This window comes from Symphodus melops (genome assembly GCF_947650265.1).
Source record: "Symphodus melops genome assembly, chromosome: 17".
Taxonomy (NCBI): Eukaryota; Metazoa; Chordata; class Actinopteri; order Labriformes; family Labridae; genus Symphodus; species Symphodus melops.
The window spans coordinates 11976470-11990092 of NC_136707.1; the positions used below are offsets into that span (position 1 = coordinate 11976470).

The 13623-nt window shown below is 41.4% G+C and overlaps 2 protein-coding genes across 2 annotated transcripts in view; one reads left to right on the plus strand and one right to left on the minus strand.

The window, feature by feature from the left end:
• Positions 1-13623, minus strand: part of elof1 (elongation factor 1) — a 383117-nt gene that overhangs the window by 327875 nt on the left and 41619 nt on the right. The window lies entirely within an intron of this gene.
• smg1 (SMG1 nonsense mediated mRNA decay associated PI3K related kinase) overlaps positions 1-13623 on the plus strand; it is a 77550-nt gene that overhangs the window by 56674 nt on the left and 7253 nt on the right. Inside the window, exons 49-58 of the mRNA XM_079366815.1 lie at positions 2758-3030; positions 3260-3494; positions 3625-3836; positions 6584-6740; positions 6974-7163; positions 8839-9119; positions 9391-9600; positions 10023-10160; positions 12798-12950; positions 13078-13257. Of these exons, the coding sequence (XP_079222941.1) occupies positions 2758-3030; positions 3260-3494; positions 3625-3836; positions 6584-6740; positions 6974-7163; positions 8839-9119; positions 9391-9600; positions 10023-10160; positions 12798-12950; positions 13078-13257 (2029 nt within the window). The remainder of the gene's footprint in view (positions 1-2757; positions 3031-3259; positions 3495-3624; positions 3837-6583; positions 6741-6973; positions 7164-8838; positions 9120-9390; positions 9601-10022; positions 10161-12797; positions 12951-13077; positions 13258-13623) is intronic.

Consider the following 13623-nt stretch of genomic DNA (forward strand, 5'->3'; position numbering starts at 1 on the left):
GGCAATTGTTGTGGCGCAAGATAAGATGAACGTTTGAGAAAGAGATGGAAAGTGAAAGAAGACTAAATTAATCCAGGTTTAGTGTTGTGTATATATATATTTCCCCCTTTACAACCAAAAGTCCTCAGATTTTTTTAGTTCAATTGCTTCTATTCAAGGAACTTAATGGTTCCTGGGCCATAGATGTCAGCATTTCCACTACTGCCTGAAGTCCAGGAAAGATTGTGCAAATCAGGCTATTTTGCATTGTAAATAAATTCATATCTTAGCAATAGAAAGGAGACAAGTGTTATGTTTAGTTTTGCAATAAAAAGGAAAGAGTACTGTTATGTAAATGTTAAAAAAATATAATCCAAGAGGGATTGCTTTAACTCCAGGATGGACAACATATGGCTGTTCTTGAGGTCCACATTACTGTCTGAACAGGCGGAGAAAAAGCTGCTACCTGTTCTAGTACTGCATGCGGGTGAACTGTGCCTGGGCGTCTAACGCAGTCCTGCGAACAGATCTAGCAATCTCCCTGCAGTGTGTGGGGTCCTGCAGTGGCCAAACCCACAGCTGATGGGACCGGATGCCAGATCCGTCTGGGACAGGAGAACAGTCCTATCTGCTTGGCACTGCGGTCTGCTGCAACAAAGTCTGCACAGCCAAGAAAAATGGGTCCTCCCAGGCCAGTTGGGAGCAGCCTGTGGCCCTCCTGGAGAACCCTCTGAAGCACCGCCTGTTTCAAAGGGTGCAGAGGGAAAGCTTAGACGAGGGAACCCCATGGCCAAGCGTGTGCCAGGGAATTCTGACTCACGAGGGCAGTTCCTCACTGTGTGGGAGTGAGGGGGCAATGAGTTGTCGCCTCTCAAAAAATGAGATCCAACTCTCATGAAGAAGGCTTGCCTCTCGGCAGGAAATACACAACCTGGTTCCTTTCTCCAAGGAGGTAGATGCTCAGATTGGCCAGGCGGGGGCAGCCTAAGTTAAAAATTCCCGGGTCACCCTCTCAGCATGAATGACCTCTTCCTCCAAGCGGCCAACCCATGAAAGAGCCGCTTAGACCCCTTGAGGTCCTGTGCCTTTGCCAAATCGCATCTAGATTCAAGCTGTTGAGCCACCTTTAGAGAAGCATTTTTGTAGTCTTGAGTACACAAAGCACTTTTACGTGGCATATTACCTATTCAGACACTGATGGCAGACGCGGGTTATGCTATACTTTATAAAGTGACCTTCAGAAGTAACTGATCTGCTTTTCAAGATGACGCCGCTGTGTTTGACATGCCACTTACTCCTCTGTTTATATACTATTTTTATAGTCGTGTCGCCAGCTATTTTATATGATCTCTTGGATCGTCTTGGATCTAACCTTTTTGCAAATGGATGGTCCTACGAGCCACCACCACCATTGCTGGCATCAATTCCACCTTTCCTAAGACACCCTGTCTGCCCGTTCAGGCACCGCAGAAGACGTGGGCGGAGAGGCGGATTACATGTCAAGCTTTGGGCTCACCTGATTTCACCTTTGCAGCGGAGTGGGGTTACAACGGAGCTGAAAACTTCGGTCTCCTGTTCAGTTGGCCTACGAGAATGCTACTGATGGCTTTGGACGTTTGGCCCTAGCAAAGGCTTACTGTATCCACGTCACCGCTGGACCACATCAACATATGTCAAAGAAAACCTCAAACGAATTCCTCGCATAGTTTTACCACCTGAAGGATCCGTGTTACGTTTGGCGCTTTGTAACACCAGGTCACTCAATAACAAAAAGTTTGTCTTAAAGATTTCATCTCTTCACATACACTGGACCTGTTTTTTCTTACTGAAACCTGGCTGCCCCTGGGTGACGTCAGTGCTTTTTCTGAACTTCTCCCCTCTGGCTTTCTGTTTCTGAACACCCCAAGGCAAACGGGGAGGGGCGGGGGGATAGCCACTGCATACGAACAGCCTTTGAAGTGCCGCCAGGTGTCCACTAGCGGGTTCTCCAGTTTTGAGCTTCAAACTTTTGTGCTCACATTGTCTTGTCCCCTATTATGTGCAGTTATCTAACGACCACCTAAATTAAAAAAGGACTTTCTCAATGAGTTTTCAGAGTTTCTGACAAAGTTTATGCCAAAATTTGATAACATAATAATTTGTGGTGACTTTAACATCCATTTGTGCTGCTCCTCGCATGCTTCTGGAAATGTCTTTCTACGTTGTACTTTTTGTTGGAAGCTAACTTATCGCCACATATTAAACATTCTGGTAGTCCAGCGGTATTTGCTGTGCATGCATACAAATCAGTCCAGGCTCTATTGAATTCTCGGTTTTCGTCACTTATTTTCCTCTTTTTAGAATCCATTTTGATCCGCTTGAGAAAGTGCGCACAACCTGTTGCTATAGCAGCGCCTGGAAGTTTACATATGACAACACATCCTCTATTTTTTGTTGAATTTTAAAAACAAAGGGGTAACATGTACTTTCATGTTCAATTACAGCAGTTTTCCATGTACAGAAGCCAGTACGGGACTAACACAATTTAAGATTATTTTATTATTTTTATTTTTTCCGTTTTAAGTGGAATGCCAAGGGGCCGCAGGGGGGGTGCTCAAGGGCCACGTGTGGCCCGAGGGCCGCGGGTTGCCGACCCCTGGGCTAGTAAGATGATCCACTGACTTTGAAGGTCTCTGGATTTAGATGTTAATAGAATAAATATGTATTGTTATTTTTTTGTTTTTGCATAATCATCTCTTACTATTTCATCTCACCTTTACCTTTCCCTTCTCCTTCCAGATATGAGGTGCTCTTTGCCCCTCAGCCTCCTGCAGCCTTCTGCCAATTCCTGTCCAGTGTGGAGTTGTCTTTGCAGCATCAACTTGCTGAGACCAATGAGTGTGTGATTCAACAGACGGAGCGACTCAAGGCTGATGGCACAAATGTAGCAGCTTGCGAGGAGCAGCTGCATGAGATTGAGCACTGCATTACAGTATTCCTTCGGGAGAATGCAGAGTCGGGATCCCTCAGCATGGCATGCATAATCACCTCTGCTCTCTGCACACTCTGCAGGTTTAACACGTGTTTATTTTTCACATTTAACCATGATTCTTGTACAATCAGAATAATGTATTATAGTGTTAGTCGTATATAAACCATAAGCGGCTGTTACATTGCTAAGATATCTTTTTAAAATAGCTGTATTTTTGACACCTTAAAATAACAAAAACATATAAAAGTTGTGCTTAGTGTACAGGTGAACAGAAAGAGTTAATTGTATTGTTCCTTTGTGTATGTGCAGGCGCAACTTGGTAATGGAGGGAGCAGCAGCTAGTGCTGGAGAGCAGCTAGTAGACCTGACCTCTCGGGATGGGACATGGTTTCTGGAAGAGCTCTGTAGTTTAATTGGAAATGTTAGTGCCTTAGCAACCTTGCTACAACGCTGCCCACACCTCACCCATGACTTGGAGCTACCTGCTCCCTCAGCTACCACCCAGGCTGTATACTTGACCAATGTTGTGTACACCTGTTTGCAGGTGAGTGCATATCCCAAATTATGTGAAATTCAGAAGTTACAACTAAAGGCCAAACAGCCAACCCTTTTTTGTTGAGGCCAGCCAGAGGAAAGACAAATTTATGACAGGAATGTCTTCTTGTTCAATGTAGGAACTGAACACTAACTTCCGTCAGATCATCTTCCCAGAGGCTCTGCGCTGTATGGTTAAAGGAGAGCCAACTCTGGAGTCCATGTTGGCAGAGCTGGAACAACTTGTGGAACAAGGCTCTGATGGTCTGGGCCTCCAAAGTTTGGCCAATAGTCTGCAGGCCACTACGAGCCTGGACTCTGATGGTCAAAATCACTGTCTCCACGTAACCAGGTAAGTTATTGTGTAGTTGTGCATTCCTCAATTTCACTTAATCATATATTGCAATCGTTAGTGATAATTAAAATAATTTCCCAGATTCTTTGATGTAGAGCCAAGCTAAATCTCTAACATCTGGGGGTGTTCCAGGTAGTTGAATACTTGAGGATTCTTTGGGGGGAGAGCCTCAATTACTGCCAATTGAACAGTTGAGCACAAGGAATTAGTATTTATTTATTTGCACAGTAAGGGAAAAACATAACAAAATAGAAAAACACTAGTGCTGGAAGAGTCAGAAAACTCAAAGAGCGTATTTGAATCCCCTACCTAAATAAAATACACATTGACCCATTTAGACCTTATGAAACATCTACTTCTCATAAAGCAATGAACATGAGAGCAAAGAAAAAAATATTTTACAGTTAAACCCAATAGTTATAAGCTTTCAAATGTTTTATTTTTAGGGTCTCTATCTAATGCAGGGGGCTGAGACTTAAGAAAGATTTTAGGAAACATTCAAATTCTGTGCAATTCTTGACAACCCTCAAGTTTTGGGAGGTCGATTTTAAACGTTCCTTAGGTTTTAGAGTTTTGTTTTTTTAGGCATCCTTCAGTCTGAAGTGGTTAAGATGCAGAAAAGAATACAAACACAGATCTGTAAAAAAAAATGTATACATTAACAGTGAGAAACAAAGCAGAAAATCTGTGTAAATATGTGACTGTGTTTGTGTGTGCAACATGTTTGTTGTGACATCAAAATAAAAATACTGCTTAAAAACGTACAAGTACTTCTGATAAAGCATAAATACATGGATAATAATTAGGAATAGTATTTAAATTGTGGATCATTCCATTCATTTTATATGGGATTGTATAATGTCTAGTTTTAAATAGATTTGCCTTTTTTTTTTAATTTGCTTTATAGGGTGTTGTGAGGTATCATCAAAAGGTCAGCAGAATAGAGTTTCTAGAAGCAATCCGTGGATATTTATGGGTGTAATTTGTTTGGATGAAATCTTTTATTGTATTTGAATTGTGGGGACCTGTTTTTGCTGTATTATAGTCAGAAAAGTGCAATAAATCTGCAATGGGTAAGTTAAAATACATTGTTAGTCAGTTGTCTGACTTGTAGAGATGTAAAGATTAATCGTGAGGCCGTTGAAAATCAATTTAAATGTGTCACGGTTCACATCAACACTTTAAAAATTGAGTCACAGTAACAGGGTCCGAAGTTTGCCATGCCAAATGCAGGTAGATTTTCTGTTTGGTTAGTACATTTCAGAGGGCTATCTACCACAGTGCGGGTAAATGTTTTACCATAAAGTCATCAAAACTATGCTATAAACGCGTTTTTTGTAGCTGCAGCTACATTCTAGCTGCTGTCATGATTGTAAGCATCGCAGAGTATGCTGAGAGACACACCAACATACACTTCAGCTCAAACACGCGTGGCTCGTCCGTTCTAACTTGATCCATACGGCCGAGTCAGAAACATGTGATCAGGTCGAACGGTCAACTAACATTGATAGCAATGTCCTCTCACAGTCGCTGTAGTCTCAGTCTGTGAACATCTCCACTCGGACACTTTGAGACAGCGCTGTGTTACACTGCAGATAGCCGTCAGAGATAAACTACACGCGTCTAATAATGACCAGGCTGATTATATGAAGTGCCTAATGTTGTCATAACTACCGTAAATTCCGGACTATAAGCCGCTACTTTTTTCTCACACTTCGAGCACTGCGGCTTCTACTCCGGTGCGGCTAATGCATGGATTTTTTATGGGGGACAATGAGCTTCTGCCGCAAAAACATTTGACTTCGTCACGTCGGATCTTAATATCAGTCATTTTGCGCTTCATGCACGCACCCTCATGATGGAAAACACACGGAGAAATACATATGATGCAGCTTTCATGTTAAAGGCGATCGACCTGGCTGTCAAAGAAGCTAACAGAGCTGCTGCATTTTAAGATGACACTGACAGCGACAACAGAGACTGAGGAAGTGAGTAATGAAGTCATTCTGAGGCAGTGAATGGATGGACTTTTTCTTGTGAAATATATTACGGTCATCTTTTTCATCAGCCGTGTTACAGACACCGTCGGCTAGGCTTCATATTGTAACGGTTCATGTTGTAAAGTCAGTAGTTGATAATGTGTTCATAATTCCGATTATGTGGAGAGTCAGTGAATGCACCAGCGAGAACGCGTTGAGTGGCTGTATGAGAGAACGCTGGGGGAGAGAGTTGGATTGTTACGGCAAGTTATGGTTTTGCTCTCTGCTGTAAACGGCGTGGTCACGGCCGACAGTGATCGGGTTATTAAAAGTTATTATTTGAACGCTCTCGTCGTCCTTTAACGTCCGTACGGACGCTACAGTATTTGCGGATGTTACCGGTAGCCTACGTCTGTGTAAATAGCTCTTGTTATAGCGTGGACACCTGCGGCTTATAATCAAGTGCGGCTTATATATGTACAAATACATTTATTTACTTATTTTTAGCCGGTGCGGCTTATATCCAGGTGCGCTCAATAGTACGGAATTTACGGTAAATCAAGAGAAAACTTGTTAAATTGAATAATGTATAATTTTCTGATGGATTTCAGTTTTTACTCTGTAATGGGAGGGTTCAGGGGGGGGGGGGGTAACTAGGCTACCTATTTAGAAATAAAGGCAAGCCAATATTTTTTTTAAATTTCTCAATTTTCTGATCTGATAAAAAGATTGATGTTGATGAAGAACTTGTCTTTGTGTGCTCAGGATGCTGCGTGCTCAGTATTCTGAGCTGATTCAGCCTCGTAGCATGGAGGGACCAGGCCAGGACACGCCAAAAATGTCTGCAGGTCAAATGTTGTTGGTGGCCTTTGATGGCATGTTCACCCAGCTAGAGACTGCCTTCGCACAGCTAACAGAGAAGGTAAGTTTTGTTTCAGATGTCAAAGTACAACAAAGCTGAGCTTTGTCAAAGCACTGTGGCAGAATCTCAATGTGAAAAGGCCCATAGAGGTTAGGGTTTAAGCATTTGTGGCAAGACATACAACTGGTGTAGAGTAATACTTTCACAGTTTTTTCACGTTTCTTTTGTGGCATGAGCTAAAGAAATAAAAACAATTCTCACTCTCACTTTCTTCTACTCTTCCTTGCCCCCAGATTAGCTCTCTGGAGATACCCTCAGCCTGGAGCAAGGTAGATGTTCTGAGGGAGGCTGGAGCCACACAGCTCAACATCTTTGATTGCCTAAATCAGAGGCAGTTGATGGAGGATGTATTCTTTCTCAAGAGACTGCAAACCATCATGGACTTCTTCAGACTTTGTTCTTCCTTTGCTCAGTCTCTGTCTGGTAAGAGCTTCTCACTGCCACACATTCGAAAGTTATTTTTGTCTTACAAAATTGAAATGAAAGGAGCAGATAAAAAAACTAAAGCTAAAAATTAAAGCCACCAAGCGCTGTAGACTCTTGATGATTACTGGTCATTAAGAGCTTTCTAAATGGGAAGGATTTTAGATTTTATAGGGAGCCATTTCAGAGAATATATATTTCACAGAGCCTGATTCGTAATAAGCCTGCTTCAGAAAGTCTGATTTGTTTTCCACTTTGTCTTCTAGTATTTCATTCACTTTTTTCTCCACTTCCTAGATATGTTTAAATAAACCTGCATTTTGCAGTATTTATGTTGTTGCTGTAATTTTTTAAGCTCTTCAATCTTCTTCTGATGTTATTTCAGTCTATTTTTCTTGTATTCTGCACGAGATACAGCTTTCATGGCATCCCATAGAGTAGTAAAATCTACCTCCCCATTGTCATTCTTTCCTGTAGGTATTTATTTCCCTTTTGATCTTCTCAACGAAACTTGGATTATTTAGTACACTAACATTCATTGTCCATTCCTTTTCCGGCTGTTCATATTTAGTGTCGGGTGGAGAATTTGAATTTTGCTACTTTTCTTTGTACTAGTTGTGTCCAAATCCTGATTTAGTGTAATGTTAAAGTCCCCTCCGCATATCAGTATCCCTTCTAAATCCCTAAAAAATTGTTTTTAATATTATTGTGTTTCTTGTAGATCCCTAACCTGTGATCCTTCTTTTTTCAATTTTGCTATGACCTTCGCTCTTTTCATAGGGTTATTTAACCCATTCACATTCAGACACACCACTTTAAGTTTGCTATGTTTCATCTTCTCCTCTCTTTAGGTTTTCTATTTCTTTTCTCCCACTGATGGCTGGTTATATGGCCCATCGAGTAACTAATTGTTTCATGCCATTCCATTCACATACATTCATACGCCCCTGACGCAGAAAGGGGAGCAATTAAAGTGTCTTTCCCAAGGACACATCGGACATGTTGCTTGCAGCAGCCGGGGATTGAACCCTCGACCTTCCGATTTAAGAATCAACAAACTGAGCCCTAAGAACTTGAATTCCCAAACAATGCTTCCAATAACAACTGGCCTTCTAGTAGTGTCCAATATTTCTCTGCATTCCCACTCTACCAGTCTGAATAGAACATGTAAAAAGCCTAGAAGGGGGAGGCAAGCTTTAACCTAGTAAACAAACCCTGTATTTGACATTAAGAAAATGGGTAAAGGAATATTATATTTTGCGGTATTGCAATTACTTAGTTTCTTTTTCTCATCCTTTTTCCCCAACCCTGACCTCATCTTATGGATACACTACCACAAAGCCATTCTCTGTACGCAGATAGCTTTTAAACATGAATTTAGTTTTGCTCAAGGTTACTGCCCAGGATCGGACTAGCTAATCAGGAGAATCGGGCTGACTGAAGAGCCTTCAGAAGCGCTGACAGTTTATAGATCATACAGGCTGCTCTCATTGCTCAAACAGCATTTTTACTATAGACCTGTAATTCTGAAAGTGTGGGGCACATATGTTCGCCTGGGAAACATGTAGTGTGCTGTGCTTTCAACATGGGCTGTCCCCCGAGGTAGATTCACAGCCGTCCCGGTATATTTTTTGGCCCAAAGCTTTCATGTGTGTGATATATCTCTTTTGTTCAGGTACCTGTACACCAGCTGAGGACCTTTTACCTATAAATGGACCAGTTGGTTTGGGAAAGCCTCTATATCGGCATTCCAGCGCAACGGTGTCAGGTGTGACAGTGGCCAGTGAGGAACAGATGACCCGCCCCATCAAGGTCTTCACAGCTGATTTTGTTCGTCAAATGCTCATGGGTCTACCCAGCCAAGCCCTTGGTCTGGCTCTTTGCAACTCACTGTCTGCCCTTAGCCTGGACATTGTTGCCCAGGTAGAAGCAAAAGACTTTGGTGCTGAAAGCAAGGTACTAAAGTTATTTGCGTGAGTGTGTATGATGATTTAAAAGTGATTTCAGTTACATATTCTTGTGCCTGTCAGGTTCAGCCCCACATGGGCATTCTGTTTTTTTACTGTTATACTCATATGCAGGGAAATGCTGGTAGTGTAGAGCCATGTAGCTCGGTAACGGTAATTTTACTGCTTTAATTTTCAATTTACCTAAAAAGTTCTTATGTTGCATCGCAGTCAGAGTCAGACACATTATCTTGAACTAAACTCATGTCTTGGCTATGTAGGTGCCTCTGGAAGAGCTTTGTAAAATAGCAGTGGAGCAGAGCTTGGGATCAGGCCGGATCACACAGCTTCTGCTTAACAGAGCCACAGTACTGGCCTCCTCCTATGATGCTGCCTGGAAAAAAGTTGACCTGCTAAGAAGGATGGATGCAAACCTGGAGGCAGCCAAGGCCAGCCTGCAGAGAAGCCAGCTGCACGTTGCAATGTTTCAGGTACAAAATAAACAATATTCCCTGCTTATAGATGGTAGAGTTGCTACTAAATTCAGTAAAAGTACATTTGATTCTAATTTGCTGACATGACTAACAAAAGTCAGATCTGCAAAATCTGTGATTCAAATAAGAATTGTTGTGTGTTTCAGTTTTGTAACATTTGTGAGCCAAACTTGCAAGTTCGAATTACGGATAACAATTCAATTCAATTTAACTTTATTTGTAAGAGACCATGTGCAATTAAAACATACATTTTACCATTAGATGCATTACACCAGAGTTAGCCTTGGGCTAATTTACATCTGCAGTCCCTTGTCGCTTGGTAGGCAACAAATTGTCAAGCATGTAAACATTAGAAAACAAATACAAATATTTCTGTGCATTATCCTTTAGACTTGCTTTGTTTGTGATTCCATTTCCAGTGGCAACATGAGGATGTTCTGGGCCCCAGTAGTCCGCCTCTAAGTGTTAGCATTCCTCCTCGCTCTGTCATTCTCGGAAATATGAAGAAAAAGCTGTACAAGCTGAGTCAAGATGAGGGAGTGATAGTTGCCATTCAAGTGAGTATCACCCCAAATAAAGCTTACTGTGGAATCTTTCTTTAATCATATCTTCCAACATTTTGATGTAATTTTACTTGAGTATTTGGTTTGAGTAGGAAAGTCAGTTCTCGTCATTATGGTTTGTCATGCTTTCTTTTTAGAATTTTTTGTAGCTGTAACTAACTAAAGCCCCATTTCTACTAAGCGGCTCAGTTTGATTTGTCTCGGTACGGCACGCATTTTGTGGCATTTCCATAGACCAAAACCTTCCCAAATTACCGACTTGTACCGTCCTACTTTTTGGTACCCTTCTGTTGGGGTGCCAAGGTCTGTCCCTAAAAGGTGGAGCTAAACACTGCAGTCCGTTTATTAGTCCCGAACGACAGCGGCTTTAAAAGACAAACGCAACCCTGCCGTGTTTAAATAACCAGTCGATGGTTTATTAGTCTGTATTTCTCATTGTTGTACACAGCCCTCTCTGAAACAAAGCTTGATTGAATTTGTAAGAAAGCATAATGCACATTTTCTTACTCAGAAGTATGTAAATTGTCCAAGCCTCTATAGCGCAAAATACTATGATGTTATAGCCCCATTTCCACCGAGTGGTCCGGCTTGGTTCGTCTCGGTACGGCGCACATTTTGCAGCGTTTCCATAGACTAATCCCGGGAAAGATTCCCAAACAACCCATCCGTACCGTCCCACTTTTTGTGACCCTTCCGTTGGGGTGCCAAGAATGTCGAGCCGACCCAAAAAGGTGGAGCTAAACACTGCAGTCCATTGATTGGTTGAAAGAATTGTCACTTCCTGTGTTACGTCGGCAAACAAAACTCCGCCATGTTAAAACCATTGACTGTGATATACAGCTGATTGATTACGTCTGTATTTCTCCTTGCGGCACACAGCCTTCTCTGAAACAAAGCTTCATTGAGTTCTTGTAATAAACAGTCACATGCCAATGAAGTGGATGAACTGCTGGATGTCTTCCAGCGTTGGTTTTGTTTGTGTAGCGTTTTTCTCCTTTGTTGAATTTATTAGTTAGTGGTTAGCTGTTGGCTGCTATAATATGGCGCTATTTACATAGCGGCTATCGTCATCTGGCTTAGACGCCGCCTACCAAATAGGGCACGGGTGGCTGTGGAAACGCAAACAGGATCGGGCTTAATCGAACCAAACGGTACAGATCCGTACCAGACTGCTGTGTGGAAACGGGGCTTTAGTCTCCTCTCCTTTTGTTTTCCCGTTCCTCTCTCTTAAAGAAAAAAAAAAGGCAGCAGCAGTGGTCACATTTGAGTCCTTTGCGCAAATAATACAATGTTAATTAATAAAGAGATAAGCTGGACCTCTGTCCTTTGTTTTCCCTTTCCTTTTATTTACTTTCTCTTCTCTCATAAAAAGAAAAAACTAAATCAGCAGCGGTCATATTTCAGTAGCAGCGCACCACCACTACTAAATGCATATGGATGTTGGTATTTGTTTACTGTGTCGCGTTTTTCTTCTTTGTTGAATTTATTAGCGGGGTACACTGTCGCACTGCCATAGTGTCACACTATTACATAGCTAACGCGACTATCGGCCTACACAAGAGGGCACTTGGCAGCTGTGGAAACGCAAACCTGAACAAGCTTTACCAAACCGTACCAAACTTGTACTGATCCATACTTGGTGGAAACGGAGCTTACAAATTTACCATAAATTCGGTCTGTAAGACGCACTTTTAACGTCTGTATTTTGTCGAAAAAGTGCACAGCGGGTTATACACCTGAGTGACCAATATACCAGCGTAACATGCTAACATGTACACATTGCACACAACCTGATGCTATTTGTGTATTGCCAGCTTTGATGGCAAACGTAGTGCAACAGACCATGCTGGCTCCTCCTCAGTATGTATTTTTCCCTTTATAATCATGCATTTAAAGAAAAGGGTGGTAGTCTGTCCTGTAAATAAAGCACTTTTAATTTAAAGTCTTAAAGGTAAAGGTAATTATTGGCCAGTAGAAGTTGGCGTTCCAACTCTTCAGTTGTTGGTCAACTTTCACTGTAGGCTGAGAGCTGTAGTGTAGTTAGAAGAAGTGTAAACTCTACAAAACAAAAACAAGCGGAACTCTAGGTTTCCTAAAGAGTTTTTTCATTTCACAGCTCTCAGGAGGCATAAACTTTAATGTACTCTTTGATAGTCAACATATGGCATGACATGTATGCTCCAAGTTTAACTTTATTAATTTATTGTTTAGTTTGGACAGCATACATTAATCTAAGGTAATGAGACGTATTGCACTAGATTTATCTGAGCTAGTGTCAATCTGCAGTGCTTGGGCAGTTTAACACACAAGCGATGCAGAATACAATATACAAGTAAGCAGTAGAAATTATAAAAACACTGTCAAGGAGGCAACGAGTTTTCTTATTTTTAGAAAAAGAATGAAAGTGATTAGATATTTGGATTCTTAACTATCTTTACTTTAAATTCCCCCCCCTTGTATTTCACGAGAAAAAAAACGTTATAGCCTTCTCTTACTGCAAACAAAATTTTTATGTGGCAAAATTAAATGTTTTGTATTGCTTGGCTTAAAAATGTTTCTGATGTCATTTAAAAAAATCTAATAAATGTTCAGAGATCAGATGCTATGTTGTCTGACTCCTTGGTTATTCAGGAGAAGCTGGCATCACTTGAGGCTAGCATTGAACAGCGTCTGAAGTGGGCTGGTGGAGCCAACCCAGCACTTGCACCTGTCCTGCAGGATTTCGAGATGACCATTAGGGATAGACGTGCTATGGTTGCCAGAGAAAACCAACGTACCAGCCAGGTAACACCACTACCTTGATCATGATCAAGGGGCAATTTGTGGGGTGATTCACTTTTTCTTTACCCGTCACATAATCTGAAAGATGACCTATGTGAAAGCAACTGTCAGGATTTGCTGCTTTTTTCAGGTCACTTTTTTGTGCTCCACCATCCTGAACTTTGAAAGCCTTCGGACCAGATCCCCTGAAGCCCTCAACATGGATGCAGCGCTGTTTGATCTGCTGAAGCGCTGCCAGCAGACCTGTTCCTATGCTGCACAATTTAATACCACAGTGTCTCCTCTGGAGCTCCAGCTACTTAACAGACTGGTAGGTTCTATGTCTATCCTGTAAATTCTATATTGCTGTCAAAATATACAGTATGACTGATTTGTAATTGCATACGAAGAATATTTATACTTCTGTTATATGTTAAAGAATTATAAGTAATAGTATAAGTATAATTATAATTTTAAAATTAACAAAAGGTACTTGTGCCCTGATGAAAGAATAAACAATCCTTGTAGAAACCCCTCATCCCTATTATGCCCTTAAGTCCTACTAAAAGGCTAACAGAGCCTACCAACATGATCCTTAGATGCCACCAAAACAGCATTTGGTGGGATCAGAAAGAGAGTTTAAATATGAAATATATAAAACAAAAGAAACCTGTCAGAAAAATAATGGTTTTCCATG